Source organism: Colobus angolensis, unplaced genomic scaffold (genome assembly GCF_000951035.1).
Source record: "Colobus angolensis palliatus isolate OR3802 unplaced genomic scaffold, Cang.pa_1.0 Scaffold87, whole genome shotgun sequence".
In the NCBI taxonomy this organism is placed as follows: domain Eukaryota; kingdom Metazoa; phylum Chordata; class Mammalia; order Primates; family Cercopithecidae; genus Colobus; species Colobus angolensis.
In genome coordinates, this window is record NW_012122598.1 from 6,138,029 (window position 1) to 6,154,747 (window position 16,719).

General features: G+C 35.4%; 1 protein-coding gene across 5 annotated transcripts in view; it reads right to left on the reverse strand.

Moving 5' to 3' along the window:
* Window positions 1–4,820: 4,820 nt before the first annotated feature.
* Window positions 4,821–16,719, reverse strand: part of ABCB7 (ATP-binding cassette, sub-family B (MDR/TAP), member 7) — a 106,652-nt gene continuing 94,753 nt past the window's right edge. For all 5 annotated transcript variants that reach the window (XM_011930676.1, XM_011930678.1, XM_011930680.1 and 2 more), the window contains 3 exons: window positions 14,069–14,172; window positions 11,955–12,062; window positions 4,821–5,126 (listed from right to left, as the gene is read on the reverse strand). In XM_011930676.1, coding sequence (XP_011786066.1) covers window positions 4,911–5,126; window positions 11,955–12,062; window positions 14,069–14,172 — 428 coding nt within the window. In that variant the 3' untranslated portion in view covers window positions 4,821–4,910. The remainder of the gene's footprint in view (window positions 5,127–11,954; window positions 12,063–14,068; window positions 14,173–16,719) is intronic.

Consider the following 16,719-nt stretch of genomic DNA (forward strand, 5'->3'; position numbering starts at 1 on the left):
TCCCCGTGGGCAGAACCTCTGCACCACTGAACTGAAGCTGAGGGTGGGGCTCATTTTTCCTGAAATCAAATCATTTTACTCACGGGTGATGGGGTGGGATGGAAGTCCCCAGTATTTGCCAGTTTCCTTCTTTGGGTGATACCTCCAATGTTATGAGCAAGCTGGGATAGAGAAAATCAGGGCCCCCTTATTCTCAGTCTTTGCATAGAATAGAATTTCTACTCTAAGGGGGTGGGGGTAGGGCTGGGTGGCAGAAGGCATCTCTAGTCCTTTTGGCTTTGTCTGCTGGCATAGAGTTTCTGCAACACAGGTTTAAGCGTGTTTGTATGGGGTTGAGGGGTGGGATAAGAAATGTAAACAGTTGGCCCTGACAGGGTGAAACTCTAGCCCCAGAATGGGAGCTGGGAGAAGAGTGAGCCCCACCTACCCCCATCATCTTCACCATACACGCCCTGAATGGAGCATCCAGGGTATGGGGGTGGGGGACATATGGAACAGGTTGTTCCTCAAAGACCACAAACTCTTGCTGTTGTTAATAAGATTCAACAGATTTTCTTGAATGGATGTTTCTCTATTTCCTGTAGGCCCTTAAGACAATTTTCAGAAATTTTAAATGATTGCTTTTTAAAAAACAATTTTACCAGTAAAAATGCTGTTTTGCTGGGGAGAGGGTCTATTGAGCTCCTACTTTGCCATTATGGAAGTCCTACTCTCCAATTTATTTATTTCACCAATGCCAACTATATTTCAAGTCATAATGGCCGGGTATTAGGAAAAATTTTCAATTAGCAATAACTGTGCCTTGGATATACCTCATTGGTTATGATACCACCACTGTGCAAAGCTTCCAATTTATTTTAAAACGTAACTTGAGTGGAAATATGGTGTAGTAGAAGGAAGAACAGACTAGGTGTCAGGAGCCAGGGTTTTCATCCCAACTTGGCCTCCGTTTCTTCATTTGTAGAGTGAGGGGATTGTATTAAATGACCTCTAAACTCCTTCTAACTTTAAAATCTCATGATTTTATGAAACTGAAACTACTGTAGCTGTGTAAGAACAGGAAGTATAGAAACAATCCACTGACCTTTTTTTAACCAAAAAATGCTCCAACTTGTTTTTAATTAGAACATGCATTTCATTTCCAACTCTACCTAGTTAATAAAATTGCTAGTTTATCACACGATTTGCAGTCAAGACATTTCTATACCCAAAAGTTTACTTCCTAATCATTAGAACTGATTGGTATGACAGCTTAATGTTAACTGAAAGCACACTATAATTTGCTGCCATTTTACCCACATTATGAGCTTCACAATTACTTTCTCTTAGAAACAATTCCAAGTTTTTACCTTCTGCATAAATCTGTAAGGTCATACCCTCAGAGTGTCTCTTAATTATCTGTATTTATTCTCAGTATGTGAATGACAAAATATCAGTTTTCCCTGGACACTGCAGAGAAGAGTTGCTTCAATGGGATACCCATTTCTAGTCACAAATATAATGTTTATTTAGTAATGTTTATCTACACAGATTGCTATAAACAATAACAGTGAGGTAAAGGGCCTCTCTGAGTTATTTTGTCTTAACTAACCAGTTTTAACCTATTTGATTTGGTATTGTCATTTACTATACAATTTACATTAAAAATCTATATATTCAAAGGGATTTGTTTACAATTTAAGAAAACTGCAATTGCAAACATATTTAAATGCTTTCAACTATTAATCCATGACAGACTGTCTAGTAATAAAGATACAAGGTAAGAGAATTGTGAATATACACTGGCAAAAGTTGCTACTCAGTGACACATTCAGCAAGTAGGAAGGATAAGAGCAAGATGGCAGTATGGACAAAGAGATCCAGAAATAAGGAATCATACAATCTTTAAATATCTTGCCTTTAAAGCAAAAAAAATTTTTAAAAACAGCCATCTTCACAAACTACTTTGTCACCATCTAAAGGAATGACACAATATTTATCTTAAGGTTTATAAAAGGTGCAAATCTCTGTAGAGGAAAAACAAACGCATATCTTGAGCTTGTTCATGTCCAAATGCTAAGGTCTCTTTCTGATTTGCAAAAGTGACCCTCAGACTTTAGCTGTTAAAAATTTCCAAATGAGGCCATCTGCTCACCAAGATATTTCTATGTTAAGAACCTTCAGTAAGGCATCTGGCCCAGTTTTTATAATCCCAAATTACCTTGGTTTCAACTTAATTTTTGTAAACTGGAAGTCCCTTAGGAAGAAAGTAAAATTTTCAATCTTTAAAATAAAGAGATATAAAAAATAAAACCTTATCATCTTGCTCCATTTTCAGATTACATATTCTAAAACTGTACCTTATTCATCCCAATATATTAAAAAACATTATGTTGCAACACTGATTTAGAAATTTATACACTTTATCCTTTTGTGTGAGTACATAATATTATAATGTAAAATTAGTACACTATAATTAAATGCCCTTTTTCTTGGCATTTCCTCTGAATGAATCATCCTAGGAAGCTTTTCTTTCATCTTCATTTGTCTATTATTTCCCTGTATAGAACCACCTTAATATGAAGTGGTTAAAAGAAATGCCTTTAGACTTAGTTATGGACCCTACAATAACTGTTTTTCAAGTAATTTAAGATTTTGTTAGTTGAAAATAATGGTTAATGACCACAATGGACTAGGGACCACTTGTAATCATATGAAAACAAAATAGCTTCATATCTCTTACTGGGAAAATTATCCACACCTTGGAAACATTCCTAAACTTCTTGGACTACAGTTTTCCCATATCACAAAATAACTTACTTTGAACACTATTCACACCTCAAAATGAATTATTACTGACGGTTACTTCAATATTATGTGTTTGTTTATGCGGTTAAGCAAAATCTTTTCCATCAGCATCACTGGAAATGTATAGAGGGAATTAACAGAGAAGCAACATTTATATTGAGACTTTAACCACATTTCCAGTAATGCAACGGATTCATTAAAAGTGCTCCCCGCTGCCAGAAGAGCAGTAATAACTATGGTTTCAGAGTAAGAAATGTTGAAAAGGAAACAAACAAAAAAAACCGAATCCATTTTTCAGTTGATTATGCATCTCAGTATTAACTCTAGCTTTAAAAACAAGATCTTGCATCACTTACTCTGGTAGCAAAGACTATGAAATACTGGTTTCATGTTACTTATCAAATTACCTTTATATAACAAGAGTGGGCACCTAAGTTAGATAAGATCAGCTATCCACCCACCGATGTCAACAATACTAATCTCTCCCATATCAAATTATCATGAAAATTTTCTTAAAACTATAAAGCAATAAAGTAAGTATATTTAGGACCTTTTCTGAGAAATAAAACCTTATTACATAGTTATATGGCCATTCATGAGGTGCATATGTTTTAGAATTGAATGATTACTACCAAACAAACAAGTTCATGCTGGAAAAGGGAAGAACTTTCTAAGTGAATATATACCAGTATTTTATTAATTCTAGCAGGTAAAACTTGATTATGTTGTTTGGGCTCTTCCTTGTTATGTCAGGCTTAAAGAAACTAATTAAATTACTGAAAAGTAAGGGAAGATCTTGTAATAAAGAAATTCTTAAGTGTCAACAGATTAGAGTCTTGATCATCTAAAGAGTATAATATGTAATACTCTATTTACCTAAATGTTAATATTTTTTAAATGGACACTGATTTATACACGTGTGAGCATGTGTATGCATGCACAACATCCCATTTACCTGTTTCTTAGTAAACTTCGAATAGAAAAAGCAGCACATTTAAGATGGCAATAGAAAAGTAAATGTACTTTCTAAGCTTTTCAGATTACTCCCAGTATAGCGACTTTCAAATTACATAGGAATTTGTAAATCTTTAAAGAAAACTGTGTAGTTTGGTCCAAAACAGAAACAATGCCTCATTTTTTGTGGAAAAATAAAATTCTAATCACTAGATGATAGTTATCGTGCTGCTTAATGATGAAGAATATTCTACATAGCAAAATGAGAATGAAGGTTTTTTCCTTCAAAAAGTACATATTTGCAAATACTTCAAAAATTCTAAGTATAGGCTGGGCATGGTGGCTCATGCCTGTAATCCCAGCACTTTGGGAGGCCACGGTGGGTGGATCATGTGAGGTCAGAAGTTTAAGAGCAGCCTGGCCAACATGGCAAAACCCTGTCTCTACTAAAAATAGAAAACTTAGCCAGGTGTGGTGGCACGTGCCTCTAATTCCAGCTACTTGGGAGGCTGAGGCATGATAATTGCTTGAACGCAGGAGATAGAGGTTGCAGAGGGCCGAGATGTGCCACTGAACTCCAGCCTGGGTGACAGAGTCAGAATCTGTCTAAAAACAAAAAAAAAGTAAGCAATCTATTGAGTAAGACATCGAACTATAAATGCATGTCTATTTCTGATACATTCTAATTTTAAAAGTTTATAAATTCATTTTCACATCAATTTCAATTGGAGGGAGGAGGGAGAAGAAAGAACAAACTTACACTATCCTCTTTTTCTTTCATTTTAAGAAACAGACACTTTCCCTCTAAATCGTCAGCATAAAGGAGGTTTTAAAAACTACAAAAATTGGGAAACCAATCTGATTCATCTGGCTATAGATATCAAATGAATGTCAGGCTTCAAGAGGGTAATGTGGTAATATCAAACAGGTAGCAAAAATTATGCATTGAGCAAAACCAGGACAATGACAAGAAAATAATTTGGGGATAATTACAGATGCCACATTAAATAGATTGTGAAAGATGTAAAACTCAAATCCCCTTTTAAATAAATCTTATCTAAAAGAAGGATTATAGAAAATGGGAATGTATGATTTTTTTAATAAAACAATTCTGCTTCAGTGCAAATATGTAGTCCAAAACAACAAAAAAAGAAAATGTCTTATGTGACTTAGCACGAACAGTTTCCACAGCCTTTCACACTATTGACAATTTCTTCTTGTAGTTTCTTTCTTTCCTCCTCTTTGGATATATTTTCTTTCTTTGCTTCCCATTTGGGGTTATGATGGTTCTGCACACGGCTGCTCTGTGTATGCCACATTTCTGAATAGATACTATGAGGGTTAGCAAGCAAACCATGGTGGGTACCACGTTCGGCTACCTTACCCTAAAAAGCAAACACATGAGAAACACGGAGAAAGGTCATTTAACTAGCATAATAACTGAAAATACCAAATACTTTCTAACTAAGGATTTTGAAGGATTTGCATTCATTAAAATACTTCTCCCAATTCCTCATACACAGTATAAGTGAAAAAAAATTTAGGTAGGAATGCTTTCCTTCCTGTTGAGCTATCCAGTGCCAGGGAACAAACAAAAGGCTATAAAATTTCTAATACCATAAACACCATTTTACTTGAAGGAAATAAAATTGTAATGTTTCATTTGTCATTTTGAAGGGAAGGTTAAAATGTAAAAAGGTGATATTTTCCGTAATCAGCAAATATTCAAATCAAAAGCACTGCTATTTACACAGGCACTTAAAAGATTTAAAAATAATATCCTTAAATCCTTATGTGTACTTTGAAATAAAAAAGATTTCATAAAATAAAAAAGATTTAATGAAAATGAAAAGTTTACTTCTGCCAGTAGCTGTTTTTGTTAACAATGGTTATTAAACTTAACACTGCAAAGATGTGGTGGTATAGATTCCAAACTCTGATCTACAATTAATTTGTTTCTTGATAGCTATGGTTAACCATGCTGAGAGACAAACGGAATTCTGTCACTTTTACTGGTATTCCTGGTAACAGGACTTTTACGATAAACCCTTAAGTAAAATAACTGAAATTTGTCTGCGCCTACTTTTAAGTATTTACATGTAAGGTTATACTGCTATTTCTTGATTTATTCATTTCTGGCATTATCTACTAACTTCCTATTATGGAATACGGCGATTCAACACTCATACTATCCCACATTCCCACTACTCTATCATTTACTCTAATAACATCAGTTACATCACAAATTTTGATTCAGTGTTTACCTTATTACGACTATGTAAGTATTTTATATATACATTTTCTTATACAGTCTTTTAATCCTGCTAGACTTAGTAACTTCCTTGTTTCTTTTTCATTTGCTTACTTTTCTGCGTCATTATTGGAAATCTCTCCAAAGTTTATTACAGAATTACGAAACCCTTTTCAACAGTATTTTTCTCATAATCAACTACATTAGGTCATCTATTAGTTTATTTCCCCCCACCACCCAGAGATATTTCCTTCAGAGCTTTTAGGTTGTTTTCTACATCCTCAATTCTGAAGTTGTATGATAATGTGCCCTGATATAGCTTTATTTTTCCTTTCCATTCATTGTGGTGGGTACTCAGGCCCTTTCAATCTAGAAACTCTTGCTCTGAAGTTCTAGACACTTTTTTGGTATTACTTTCGATGGCAAAAACCACAATAACTTTTGCACCAACCTATTATTTGACAATTTCCTCCCCTGTTTCTGGCCTCTCTAGAACTACCACTAGTCAGATGTTGGAGTTTTTAGACAAATTCTCTTGTTTTCTGATTTTTTCTCTATATTCTCTCTCTTTTGGAGATTTTCTCGACTTTATTTCAGCAAAGACATGTCTCATTTCTAAAATCTTGTTCTCAGGTCATTCCTTTATTTATTTATTTACCAAACCCATTTTAAAATTTTGAAATATTTCAAGAGTGATACAATGAACAACTTTATATGCTTCTCCTAGTTTGGCAACCGTTATTTTTTCTTACATTTGCTTTCTCCACCTCACCTTCTCTCTATATATACATTATTTTTTTGCTACACCATCTGAGAATGAGCTGCAGACATCATTACATTTCACCCCTAAATATTTCATTAGCATGTATCTCCTAAAAACAAAGACATTCTCCTACATGACTTAAATACAACTATATCACACTCAGGAAATTTAACAATGGCTGGCCATGGTGGCTCATGCCTGTAATCCCAGTTCTTTGGGAGGCTGAGATGAGAGGATTGCTTGAGCCCAGGAGTTTGAGACCAGCCTGGGCAACATGATGAGACACCTGCCCCCGCCGATCTCTACCAAAAAAACAAAAAACAAAAAACCCAACAAAAAAAACTGAACAATGATATGATATTCTTATTTAACATACAGTCCATATTCAAACTTCATCGATTGTACCAATAATGTCCTTTATACTTTTTTTCCATCTAGGATCCAATCAGGATCAACGCATTGAATTTATAACAGCTTTGTTCTAGTCTGTGTGTGTGTTTGTGATGTTGATATTTCTAAAATGTCCAGTCCTGTTTTTAAAAGACTGCCCCTTAATTTGTATTTGTCTAGTTGCTTCTGATTATTAGATCCAGGCTAAACTTTTGTTTTTTTGAGATGGGATCTTGCTATATTGCCCAGGCTGGTCTTGAACTTCTGGGCTCAGGTAATCCTCCCACCTCTGCTTGCCAAAGTGCTGTTATTACCCACATGAGCCACCACGCCCAGCACAGGTTAAACATTTTGGGTAGAAAGAAAAGATAATATATCTTCAGTGCATTACATCAGGAGGTACATGAGTTCAATTTTGCTCCATTACTGGTATTAGGTTTGATCATTTGGTTAAGGTGACATCTACCAGTTTCTCTATTTCTCTATTTTCAAGGTATTTTCTCTAAGTAGTAAGTAATCTATGGTAATTTCAAACTGTGCAAATATTCTAGCCTCAATAGCTTTACACCACATGGTTTCAGCAACGAGTGAGGACCCTTACCTGAATCAATTATTACAATGGTGGCTGTAAAATGTGATTTTCTAAATTTGTAATTCCTTTTACATTTCATGTGTTAGTTGGCTTTCTTCCTAAAGGGGAACTGTCCCTTTCCCCTTGATAATTTTTGTTTTAGTAGTATCATCATGGATGCATAGATGTTTTTTATTCAATGTATTATAATTAATTAGTGTCATTATTCTTTTTATGCCCCAATTGGCTAGTGGGAGCTCATTCAAAATGGTTCCTGTGTTCTCATGACTTGTGTTCATTAGTTTCCCTGACGCAGATCAGGAATCAACTACTTCTCCAAAGAGTGTTGGTTCCTTTTAGTGAGGAACAGCATTTAGTGCGCAAGATCTGGTTGCCAAGTATACTCATTACTACTGGGTTTTCACCGCTTCTAGGCCTCTTCAGTGAATAGAGTTAGGACATTTTTTTAAAATCATAAATTCAGACTGATAATTCCAACATATCGCAAGGTTCTCCTCTTCTTTGCCAATTCCACAGTTGTATCTTTCTTCTCCCAAGAGATCTGTTTCCCAACATCAATGTATTTACTCATAAGCTCAATCTTACACTATACACAAAAATAGTCTCAAAATGGTTACCCCCACACTACTACCAACAATACACTAAGTTAGAATTTCCTTTGGGTGATTTTTGTCTTTAAAATATATTCCACGAAGGGTATATAATCAAAGTAATATGTTCAAAAGTTACTTGGCTTAATTCTATTTTTCTTCTGGGTGGTTATGTTAGCAATTTTTTATGCAATTAGTTTTACTTCTTTCTGTTTGTATTTAATTTTTATTTTTCCCCTTGTTGATTTAATTTTATTTTTGAAGGTATAAAACTACTAAGCATGGTTCAAAAGTAAAATATTAAAACTTCATTCTCTTTTCTGTATCTAACCCTTTGTACCCACATCCCATAGGCAGCCAATTGCTTTAGTTTCTAGTTTACTCTTTGAGTTTTTTTGCAAAAATAAGCAGATATACATATATTCTTTTTTTCCCCTATCTTCTTTGCAAAAGGTAGCATGCTATATTCTCTTTTGTATGTACTTTTTTTTTTTTCCCACTTACCAATATATCCTACAGATCAGGCCATATAAGTTTCCTTTACTTTTTTTTGTTGTTGTTTTTAATTTTTGGAGACAGAATCTCACTATGTTGTCCAGGCTGGTCTCCATCTCCTGGGCTCAAGTCATCCTCTCACCTCAGCCTCCCAAGTAGCTGGGATTACAGGTTACTTTTTTTCTTCTGTCCTTATTTTAGAAATACTGTATTTTCCATGATCTCTGAGCATACTAAGAAAGTCTACATTTTCCGGCCGGGCGCGGTGGCTCAAGCCTGTAATCCCAGCACTTTGGGAGGCCGAGGCGGGCGGATCACAAGGTCAGGAGATTGAGACCATCCTGGCTAACACGGTGAAACCCCGTCTCTACTAAAAAGTACAAAAAACTAGCTGGGCGAGGTGGCGGGCGCCTGTAGTCCCAGCTACTCGGGAGGCTGAGGCAGGAGAATGGCGTAAACCCGGGAGGCGGAGCTTGCAGTGAGCTGAGATCCAGCCACTGCACTCCAGCCCGGGCGACAGAGCGAGACTCCGTCTGAAAAAAAAAAAAAAAAGAAAGTCTACATTTTCCACTGAGTTCGTTTTTTTCTGTTTTGGAGGTCTATCTACTGACATTTAAGAATACAGCATTGAAAGGCTGACTGGAAGCTCTGTGTGCATTAAGATGCCTTCTAAACCAGTGGACTTCATGGTAGGATGATTATGTAGATATCTGGACATTTTGTTGGGGTTCCCAAATACAAGTATCTTTTTTTTTTTTTCCCTGGGGCTGCTTTTGCTTCTCCAGAGAAGAATCCTCCAATTATTTGCTGATGAGGAAAGGAGTAGTGATGGTAAAATAAACAACTGGTTGGCAAAGTTCTTGGAGCCAGTGGCACAAGAGGGCCTGTGGTCCTATCCTTTGGTATGTTTTGATTTTCAGTTAATCTCTCCCTTCATTGTTAATGTACCTGGTGGTCTGCTTGTGTCTAAAGCCAGTAATTTCCTGATGAGTAAATCTCCAGACTCGTGCTAAGGAACTTTATTTCTTATGCAGTCTTACACTTAATTGTTACTTTCAACCTCATGCTTATTGTCACTTTTCATCATACCTGGTGCTTTCAATTCCTGAGCCTTTTCAGGGGTCTACAACATGAATCAATTTGCTTTTTTTAAAAATTGATGTCTCTCTCTTTTTCACACACAGTATTGAACTTTTTAGCTCTGCTAATTTATCTACTTACCAGTTTCCCCAATTTGCTGATATCTCTTGTCTACTGTTATTTCCTCTCCTATTATTTTTGTCCTTATGGCTTTATAGTTATTATACTTATTTTATTTATTAACTTTCATTTTAGTATGGTTAGGGGAAGAAGAGATAAACAAATGTATCCAACCTTCCACGTTTAACTAGAAGTTCCCTAGATATGCTGTCTTAACATTAACACTACTAAAAGAAATTGCTGACAGAACACAGGAGGTGACAGATTATTAGTCAAAGCCAAGGTCATATTAGTTTCACTAGAAAATGAAAATCTGTTATGTTCACAATCAGACAACTACAGAATCATCAAATTATGAATAATAAAGAGATTCTTCTTTAGATACAGTTGCTACGATCAATAATAAATTAGGTCCAATTACAACCCAAAATCCAAGTGGCAATGGCATAAAATAAGTGTATAGATACTATGAATTACATGGCATGAGGCAGGTGATCACATGCCTGCTAATGTATTTTAACAACTTCTATTTGTAAGAAAAGGCTCTCACTAAATGGCTGCATAGAATCAGAAAGCTTATAAAAAAGTAGCAGATTTTATTTAATATTCTTGAACATCAATGATATAATAAGGTATATTTACAAAATTTCCCATTTAAGACATTCTGGTACAGCCATACTGGAAAAATCAGTTTGGTAATGAATGTAAATATTTAAGAACAAAGCAACAGAAAGGCCTAGGGTCACAAGCATGCAAGCAACTTATGAAGGTAATAGTATACAAACCACAACACTGAATACCCTATAAGAAATTTTAGTGGAGTGAAAAAGTCCCTTTAAATAGTTCAATATACAGATAGTACATGAGAATGTTTCTCTCTAAACTCTTATTACACAGGTTTTCAAAATGTGACCAGGCGTGGTGGTTATGCCTGTAATCCTAGTACTTTGTGGGGGTGAGGCAGGCAGGTCGCTTGAGCTCAGGAGTTCGAGACCAACCTGGGCAACATGGTGAAACCCCATCTCTACAAAAAATTAGCTGGGCGTGAGGCACGTGCCTGTAGTCCCAGCTACTTGGGGGGCTGAAGTGTGAGGATTGCTTGAGCCCAGGAGGTCAAGGCTACAGTGAGCTGAGATCGCGCCACTGTACTCCTGGGTGACAAAGTAAGACCGTGCCTCAAAAAGAAAAAAAAAAAACCAAAATGATAAAGAATTGAAGATATATTTATTAGAAGGGAAAAATAATTACAGAAAAGGCTGAATGCAGGGTAGAAAACTGCATAATGTTAGAAATAATCAAGTACTAGGCGGGTGTGGGGAGAAAAGGTCCTTACAGGAAGGAGAAAATAAAAATTATTGCAATTTTCAAATCTACCTATCACAATAGTGGTACTCTGATTTGTCTAGACTTTTACAGTATACTCGTATAGTAATTCCCTTAGAAGAGATAAAGCAGGCTATATTTTTCTTACTTTCCCAAGAAGGAAAAACATAAAATAAAAATGACCATGTTTGAAAATGACCACTTTATTTTACGGTAATTTTCTTTTAACCATCAAGGTTATGTGCAGGTATTAGAAAAATAAAAATATATAATACAGCAAAGACACTGAGCAAAGAGTCTATTCAGAGCAAAAATGAATGCAGAAAAGTTATTTTATATATGCACCATTGAAAACCTGCTTCTATCATGAAGATTTAATGCTTTCCTGATTAAACTTTTGTTTGTAATACTTTAATAGAGAGTGAGTTAATACAGTTTATTCCTTCTTGGAAGTGACATGCATTATTTCCAATCAAAAGGGGCTAAAAACAGAATCTTATCAGGATTCAATCGCAACCAAATAATGTAAGAAACAATATTTAAGCTTCTTGTATCTATAACAATTTCTAGTGTTCCTCAAATACTAAACTGCAAAGTTAAATCTCTTACCTGGTCCAAGACAATGATTTCATCTGCATCAACCACTGTTGACAATCTGTGTGCAATGAAAATAGAAGTTCTGTGTTTGACCACATCCTTCATGGCACCAAGAATAGTCTGCAAGTTTGGTAATATGAAGAACAGGAGAAAATAAAAAGAACTATGCATTAGGCAAATGTAAATTAAAATAATCATACATTTCCTAAAGGAACACAAAAAATGCCAGTTAATCTTTTATTATGTAAATTTTATACTGATACCAAATATTACACCTAATCTAATAATTGCTAAAAGGAAGGGGAGAAAGCAAAAAGAGAAGGCAAATATGATCACATTATCATAGAAAAAAATTCTTTAAGATAGGCAACATTTCTCAAAATTACAAAATCTGGGAGAAAGTATTTTGTATACAAGTAAACAAATAAACAACTCTCGTGATATCAGGAACATAGCCACATATAATGTTTACCAATGAGAACAAAACTAAAATGAGGAGAGACTTAAGTGATAGGACAGAGAGAAATTCAAAATAATCCAAAGAGAGGGAGATTCAAAGACTACAGGAACATTTGCTTTTCCTTAGTTCAAACTCAGAGGACAGAAGGGGAAACAATGATAACTGTATATTTTTTAACTGCAGAAACCTCTTTTTCAAAAGCATTCTGACTTCCTAATGCATCCCAGAAATATATTTTTGTTTATTCCCTGTAAAGTATAAGAGTTGTATATATATTCAGCTATACTTGGAAACCTGGGTCTAACTACAGCAAGCTAGATGGAAATAGCAGTGTGGGGAATGGGGATATACCCAAATTTCCTATGAATATTTCTGAACATTTTATTTATTAAAGGAATAAAATTATCAAGAGCAAATGGTTACCCAGGAAAAGATCTTATATTTTACCAGGGCAGACTGATAATAAGGTACAAGGCCAATACTAAGAAAGCCTGTTATGTTTGTGAGGACTCCTTTTTTAACCTTTAACAACTTAAACTCTGACATCCTACTGAAGACACTGGGCTTTTTTAAAAGGCCCATTAAAATTTACCAAATCTTCCAATAACTCCTCCCCTTGGGGGGTTGTCTGTTGGCTCTTAATGGGTTATGCTCTCTGACATAATAAAGCTGTATGACTCAAATAATGACTGCTGGTAGGTCTTTTAGTTTGTGGTAGTATGACACATTTTTAGGTAAAAAGTTCTTATAAGCATGTTCCTACTTTTCCTATGAATGGGGTCTGGTCCTGCTTATGGTTCACTTTAAATATAACAAATCCCCAGGCTAACCAATTCACTTCAAAATTCAATTGCTTTAAATATGCTGCAGATCAAACAATGGGCCCTGAAACTTAACTCCGTATGCAAATATTATGTCACACAGCCTGCAAAGCTGAATTAGGCCTATCCTTCAACACTAGGTTTACACTATGTATTGAATTAAAAGGTAGTTGAATGAAGGCAATTGACAAATGCATCTATCTTCAGTCCTAGATTAAGGGGATATGATAATGAAATTACCATTGTTGTTGAGACTTTTGTATGTAATGTAAAGATGTTGCTATGAAATCTAACGCAGCTGTGGGGCAATGTCATGACATCAGTGTCACATCTTGGTGTTTCATAACACTTCCAGTGAAATGAATACAAATTGATACCAACACTGCAGCTTGTGTATGCCTGACTTGCATCTCATGAGTTGCTCCATGATAAGTGAAAGACTATCTGGTATGTACTATGTCACAGGTTTCACAATCACTTCCATGACTATTTTAATGAGTATTAAGTGGCAACAGGAGAGAGACTGAAAATTTCTTCCTTTGTCAGCATATCAGATGATTCCTACAGCTTTGTAAGATGCAGGGGCAATACAACAACAGCATAAGTTATCACATAGTTCCAAAAGGAGACACATTTGCAAATGGACTTAATACTGTGGTATTTCTAGTTAAATGCAACCTGGCATTCTTACCATCAACACTTGCCATATGGAAAAAGGGAGATAGGCATTTTACTCTATAGCACTTACTATTGAAGTTTATTCAAAATACAAAGTAATGCAGCCATTTTACTGAAACTTCCAAGTATTAAACATTGAAGAGCTTTATATTTTAATCATAACTTACTTCTTCAGTAATCGAATCTAACGATGAAGTAGCTTCATCATAAAGTATGACTGGGGGGTCCTTCAAAATGGCTCTTGCAATTGCTACTCTTTGCTTTTCTCCTCCTGGTAAAGGAAAAGTTTACTTTAAGGAAGCATAGTGCATGCATATTTTATGTAGTGTTTCCATTGATTACAACCACCAAGTAATACATTGAACATTTCCCTATTCTCCTGATCACAGTTCATTTTACTGAGTTGTAGAGTTGAAGTTCATATATATATCTTTTGACAAATTACATTCCCTGAAACATGAATGCACTACTGAATTCTGACTTTATAGCAGGTGGGAAGAATGAGAATGAGGCAGGAAGGTAACAACTTTGATTCTACTATTATTATTCTACCAGAAGTATGCTCATTATATGTTACTTTATATTACAGGTAATTCTCAATGAACAGCAATCTCAGAAAATTTCAATGACAGAATTGACCATGCCAAAAAAATCAATATCTGAAACCTGAAGACATTAAACTATGAATAACTGAATTCGTCTCTTAAGATAAAAAAGTAGCATTCAGCCAGTATTCTCAAGGATTGTTTTTTGACAGAAAGCTATTATTTTCACAGCATTCTTCAAAGTTAAAGGCATATACTAGATATCTCTTCCTTTATTTAGGTATTTATTATAGGTCTCTAGCATATCAAATTTTTAAAATAGAAAGGATACAGGCCCAGAAAAGTTAAGTGATTGGCTCACGGTCACCGAGCAAGAACCTGGACTAGACCCATTCCAGTCCAGTGCTCTTCTTATCACAATGTGTAAGCCCACATTTATTCCTAAACACAAGAATAAATATTTAGAAAGTATTTCTTAAATAAATAGGGAAAATATGTAGTGAAATGTCTAGAAACCTTTCTTTTATTACTGGGACTACTGTAGGTCTAAGGTCATCAATCTTATATAGAACTATAGTTAGAAGTACAGAAGATGGTACTCTGCTGACTATGTCCCTTTTAGCTTCTTTTCTTGTCTATTATACATTATCAATGTCTGAAAAAAACATATTTTTCAGCTTAAGTAACCTCTTTAAGAAATAAGCTCTAACCATTATCTGGTACATTAAATATTTTTATTTTTACTTGTTCTACAATTATTATCTTTGGCCTATAAAGGGGCTCCTTATTTTTAATATTAGTAAGTTTATATTTATGCTAGCCATATGCTTCCCCACCTCACAAGATCAAAATTCTCCTAACAAGGCAGGTACCATAAGTACTATCTTCCTGCCTACCTATCAACCCAGTAGCAGAAAGTTCCTCAAAGAAGTAGGAAGGACTAGTTTTGAAGTGCCTCTCAAATTTCAAGTGGAAACCGACTCAGTTGTAATTCTATTCAATAGTATTTTGGAACTTGGAGAAGAAATGTCTGTTTATTCTCTAACATAATTATTAGCCTTGATGCTAAATAATAAATTGCTCATTTTGAGAGGTATGGTTGTAAGGAAATGGGAAATAGGTAAGAATAAAATTTCTTTAGCTATTCCTATCCCCCACAGGCACGCAGAAAGGAAAAATAAGATTACAAAATAGAACACAGCATAGCTGGCTGAGACAAAGTCATGCATTAAGAGGGCTAGTTCATATTACATGATAAATTAGGGATCGCCAGAATTAGCCAAATGGACACATAATTTGGGGGTGGGCCAGATAACTGGAAATTACTCCTATTAAAAGCAGTAATAAAGTGCAAATGTGGACTGGAATGATACCAGCATCTTGTACTACCAGGTAATGACCCAACCAACTTAACTGGAAAATAATCTTTGCTTAAAATTTTCTTTTTTCTTTTTTTCTTTTTATTATACTTTAAGTTCTAGGGTACATGTGCATAACGTGCAGGTTTGTTACATATGTATACTTGTGCCATGTTGGTGTGCTGCACCCATCAACTCGTCAGCACCCATCAATTCATCATTTATATCAGGTATAACTCCCCAATGCAATCCCTCCCCCCTCCCCCCTCCCCATGATAGGCCCCAGTGTGTGCTGTTCCCCTTCCCGAGTCCAAGTGATCTCATTGTTCAGTTCCCACCTATGAGTGAGAACATGCGGTGTTTGCTTTTCTGTTCTTGTGATAGTTTGCTAAGAATGATGGTTTCCAGCTGCATCCATGTCCCTACAAAGGACGCAAACTCATCCTTTTTTATGGCTGCATAGTATTCCATGGTGTATATGTGCCAAAAAGCTTATCCACCATGATCAAGTGGGCTTCATCCCTGGGATGCAAGGCTGGTTCAGCATTCGCAAATCAATAAATGTAATCCAGCATATAAACAGAACCAAAGACAAGAACCACATGATTATCTCAATAGATGCAGAAAAGGCTTTTGACAAAATTCAACAGCCCTTCATGCTAAAAACGCTCAATAAATTCGGTATTGATGGAACGTACCTCAAAATAATAAGAGCTATTTATGACAAACCCACAGCTAATATCATACTGAATGGGCAAAAACTGGAAAAATTCCCTTTGAAAACTGGCACAAGACAGGGATGCCCTCTCTCACCACTCCTATTCAACATAGTGTTGGAAGTTCTGGCTAGGGCAATCAGGCAAGAGAAAGAAATCAAGGGTATTCAGTTAGGAAAAGAAGAAGTCAAATTGTCCC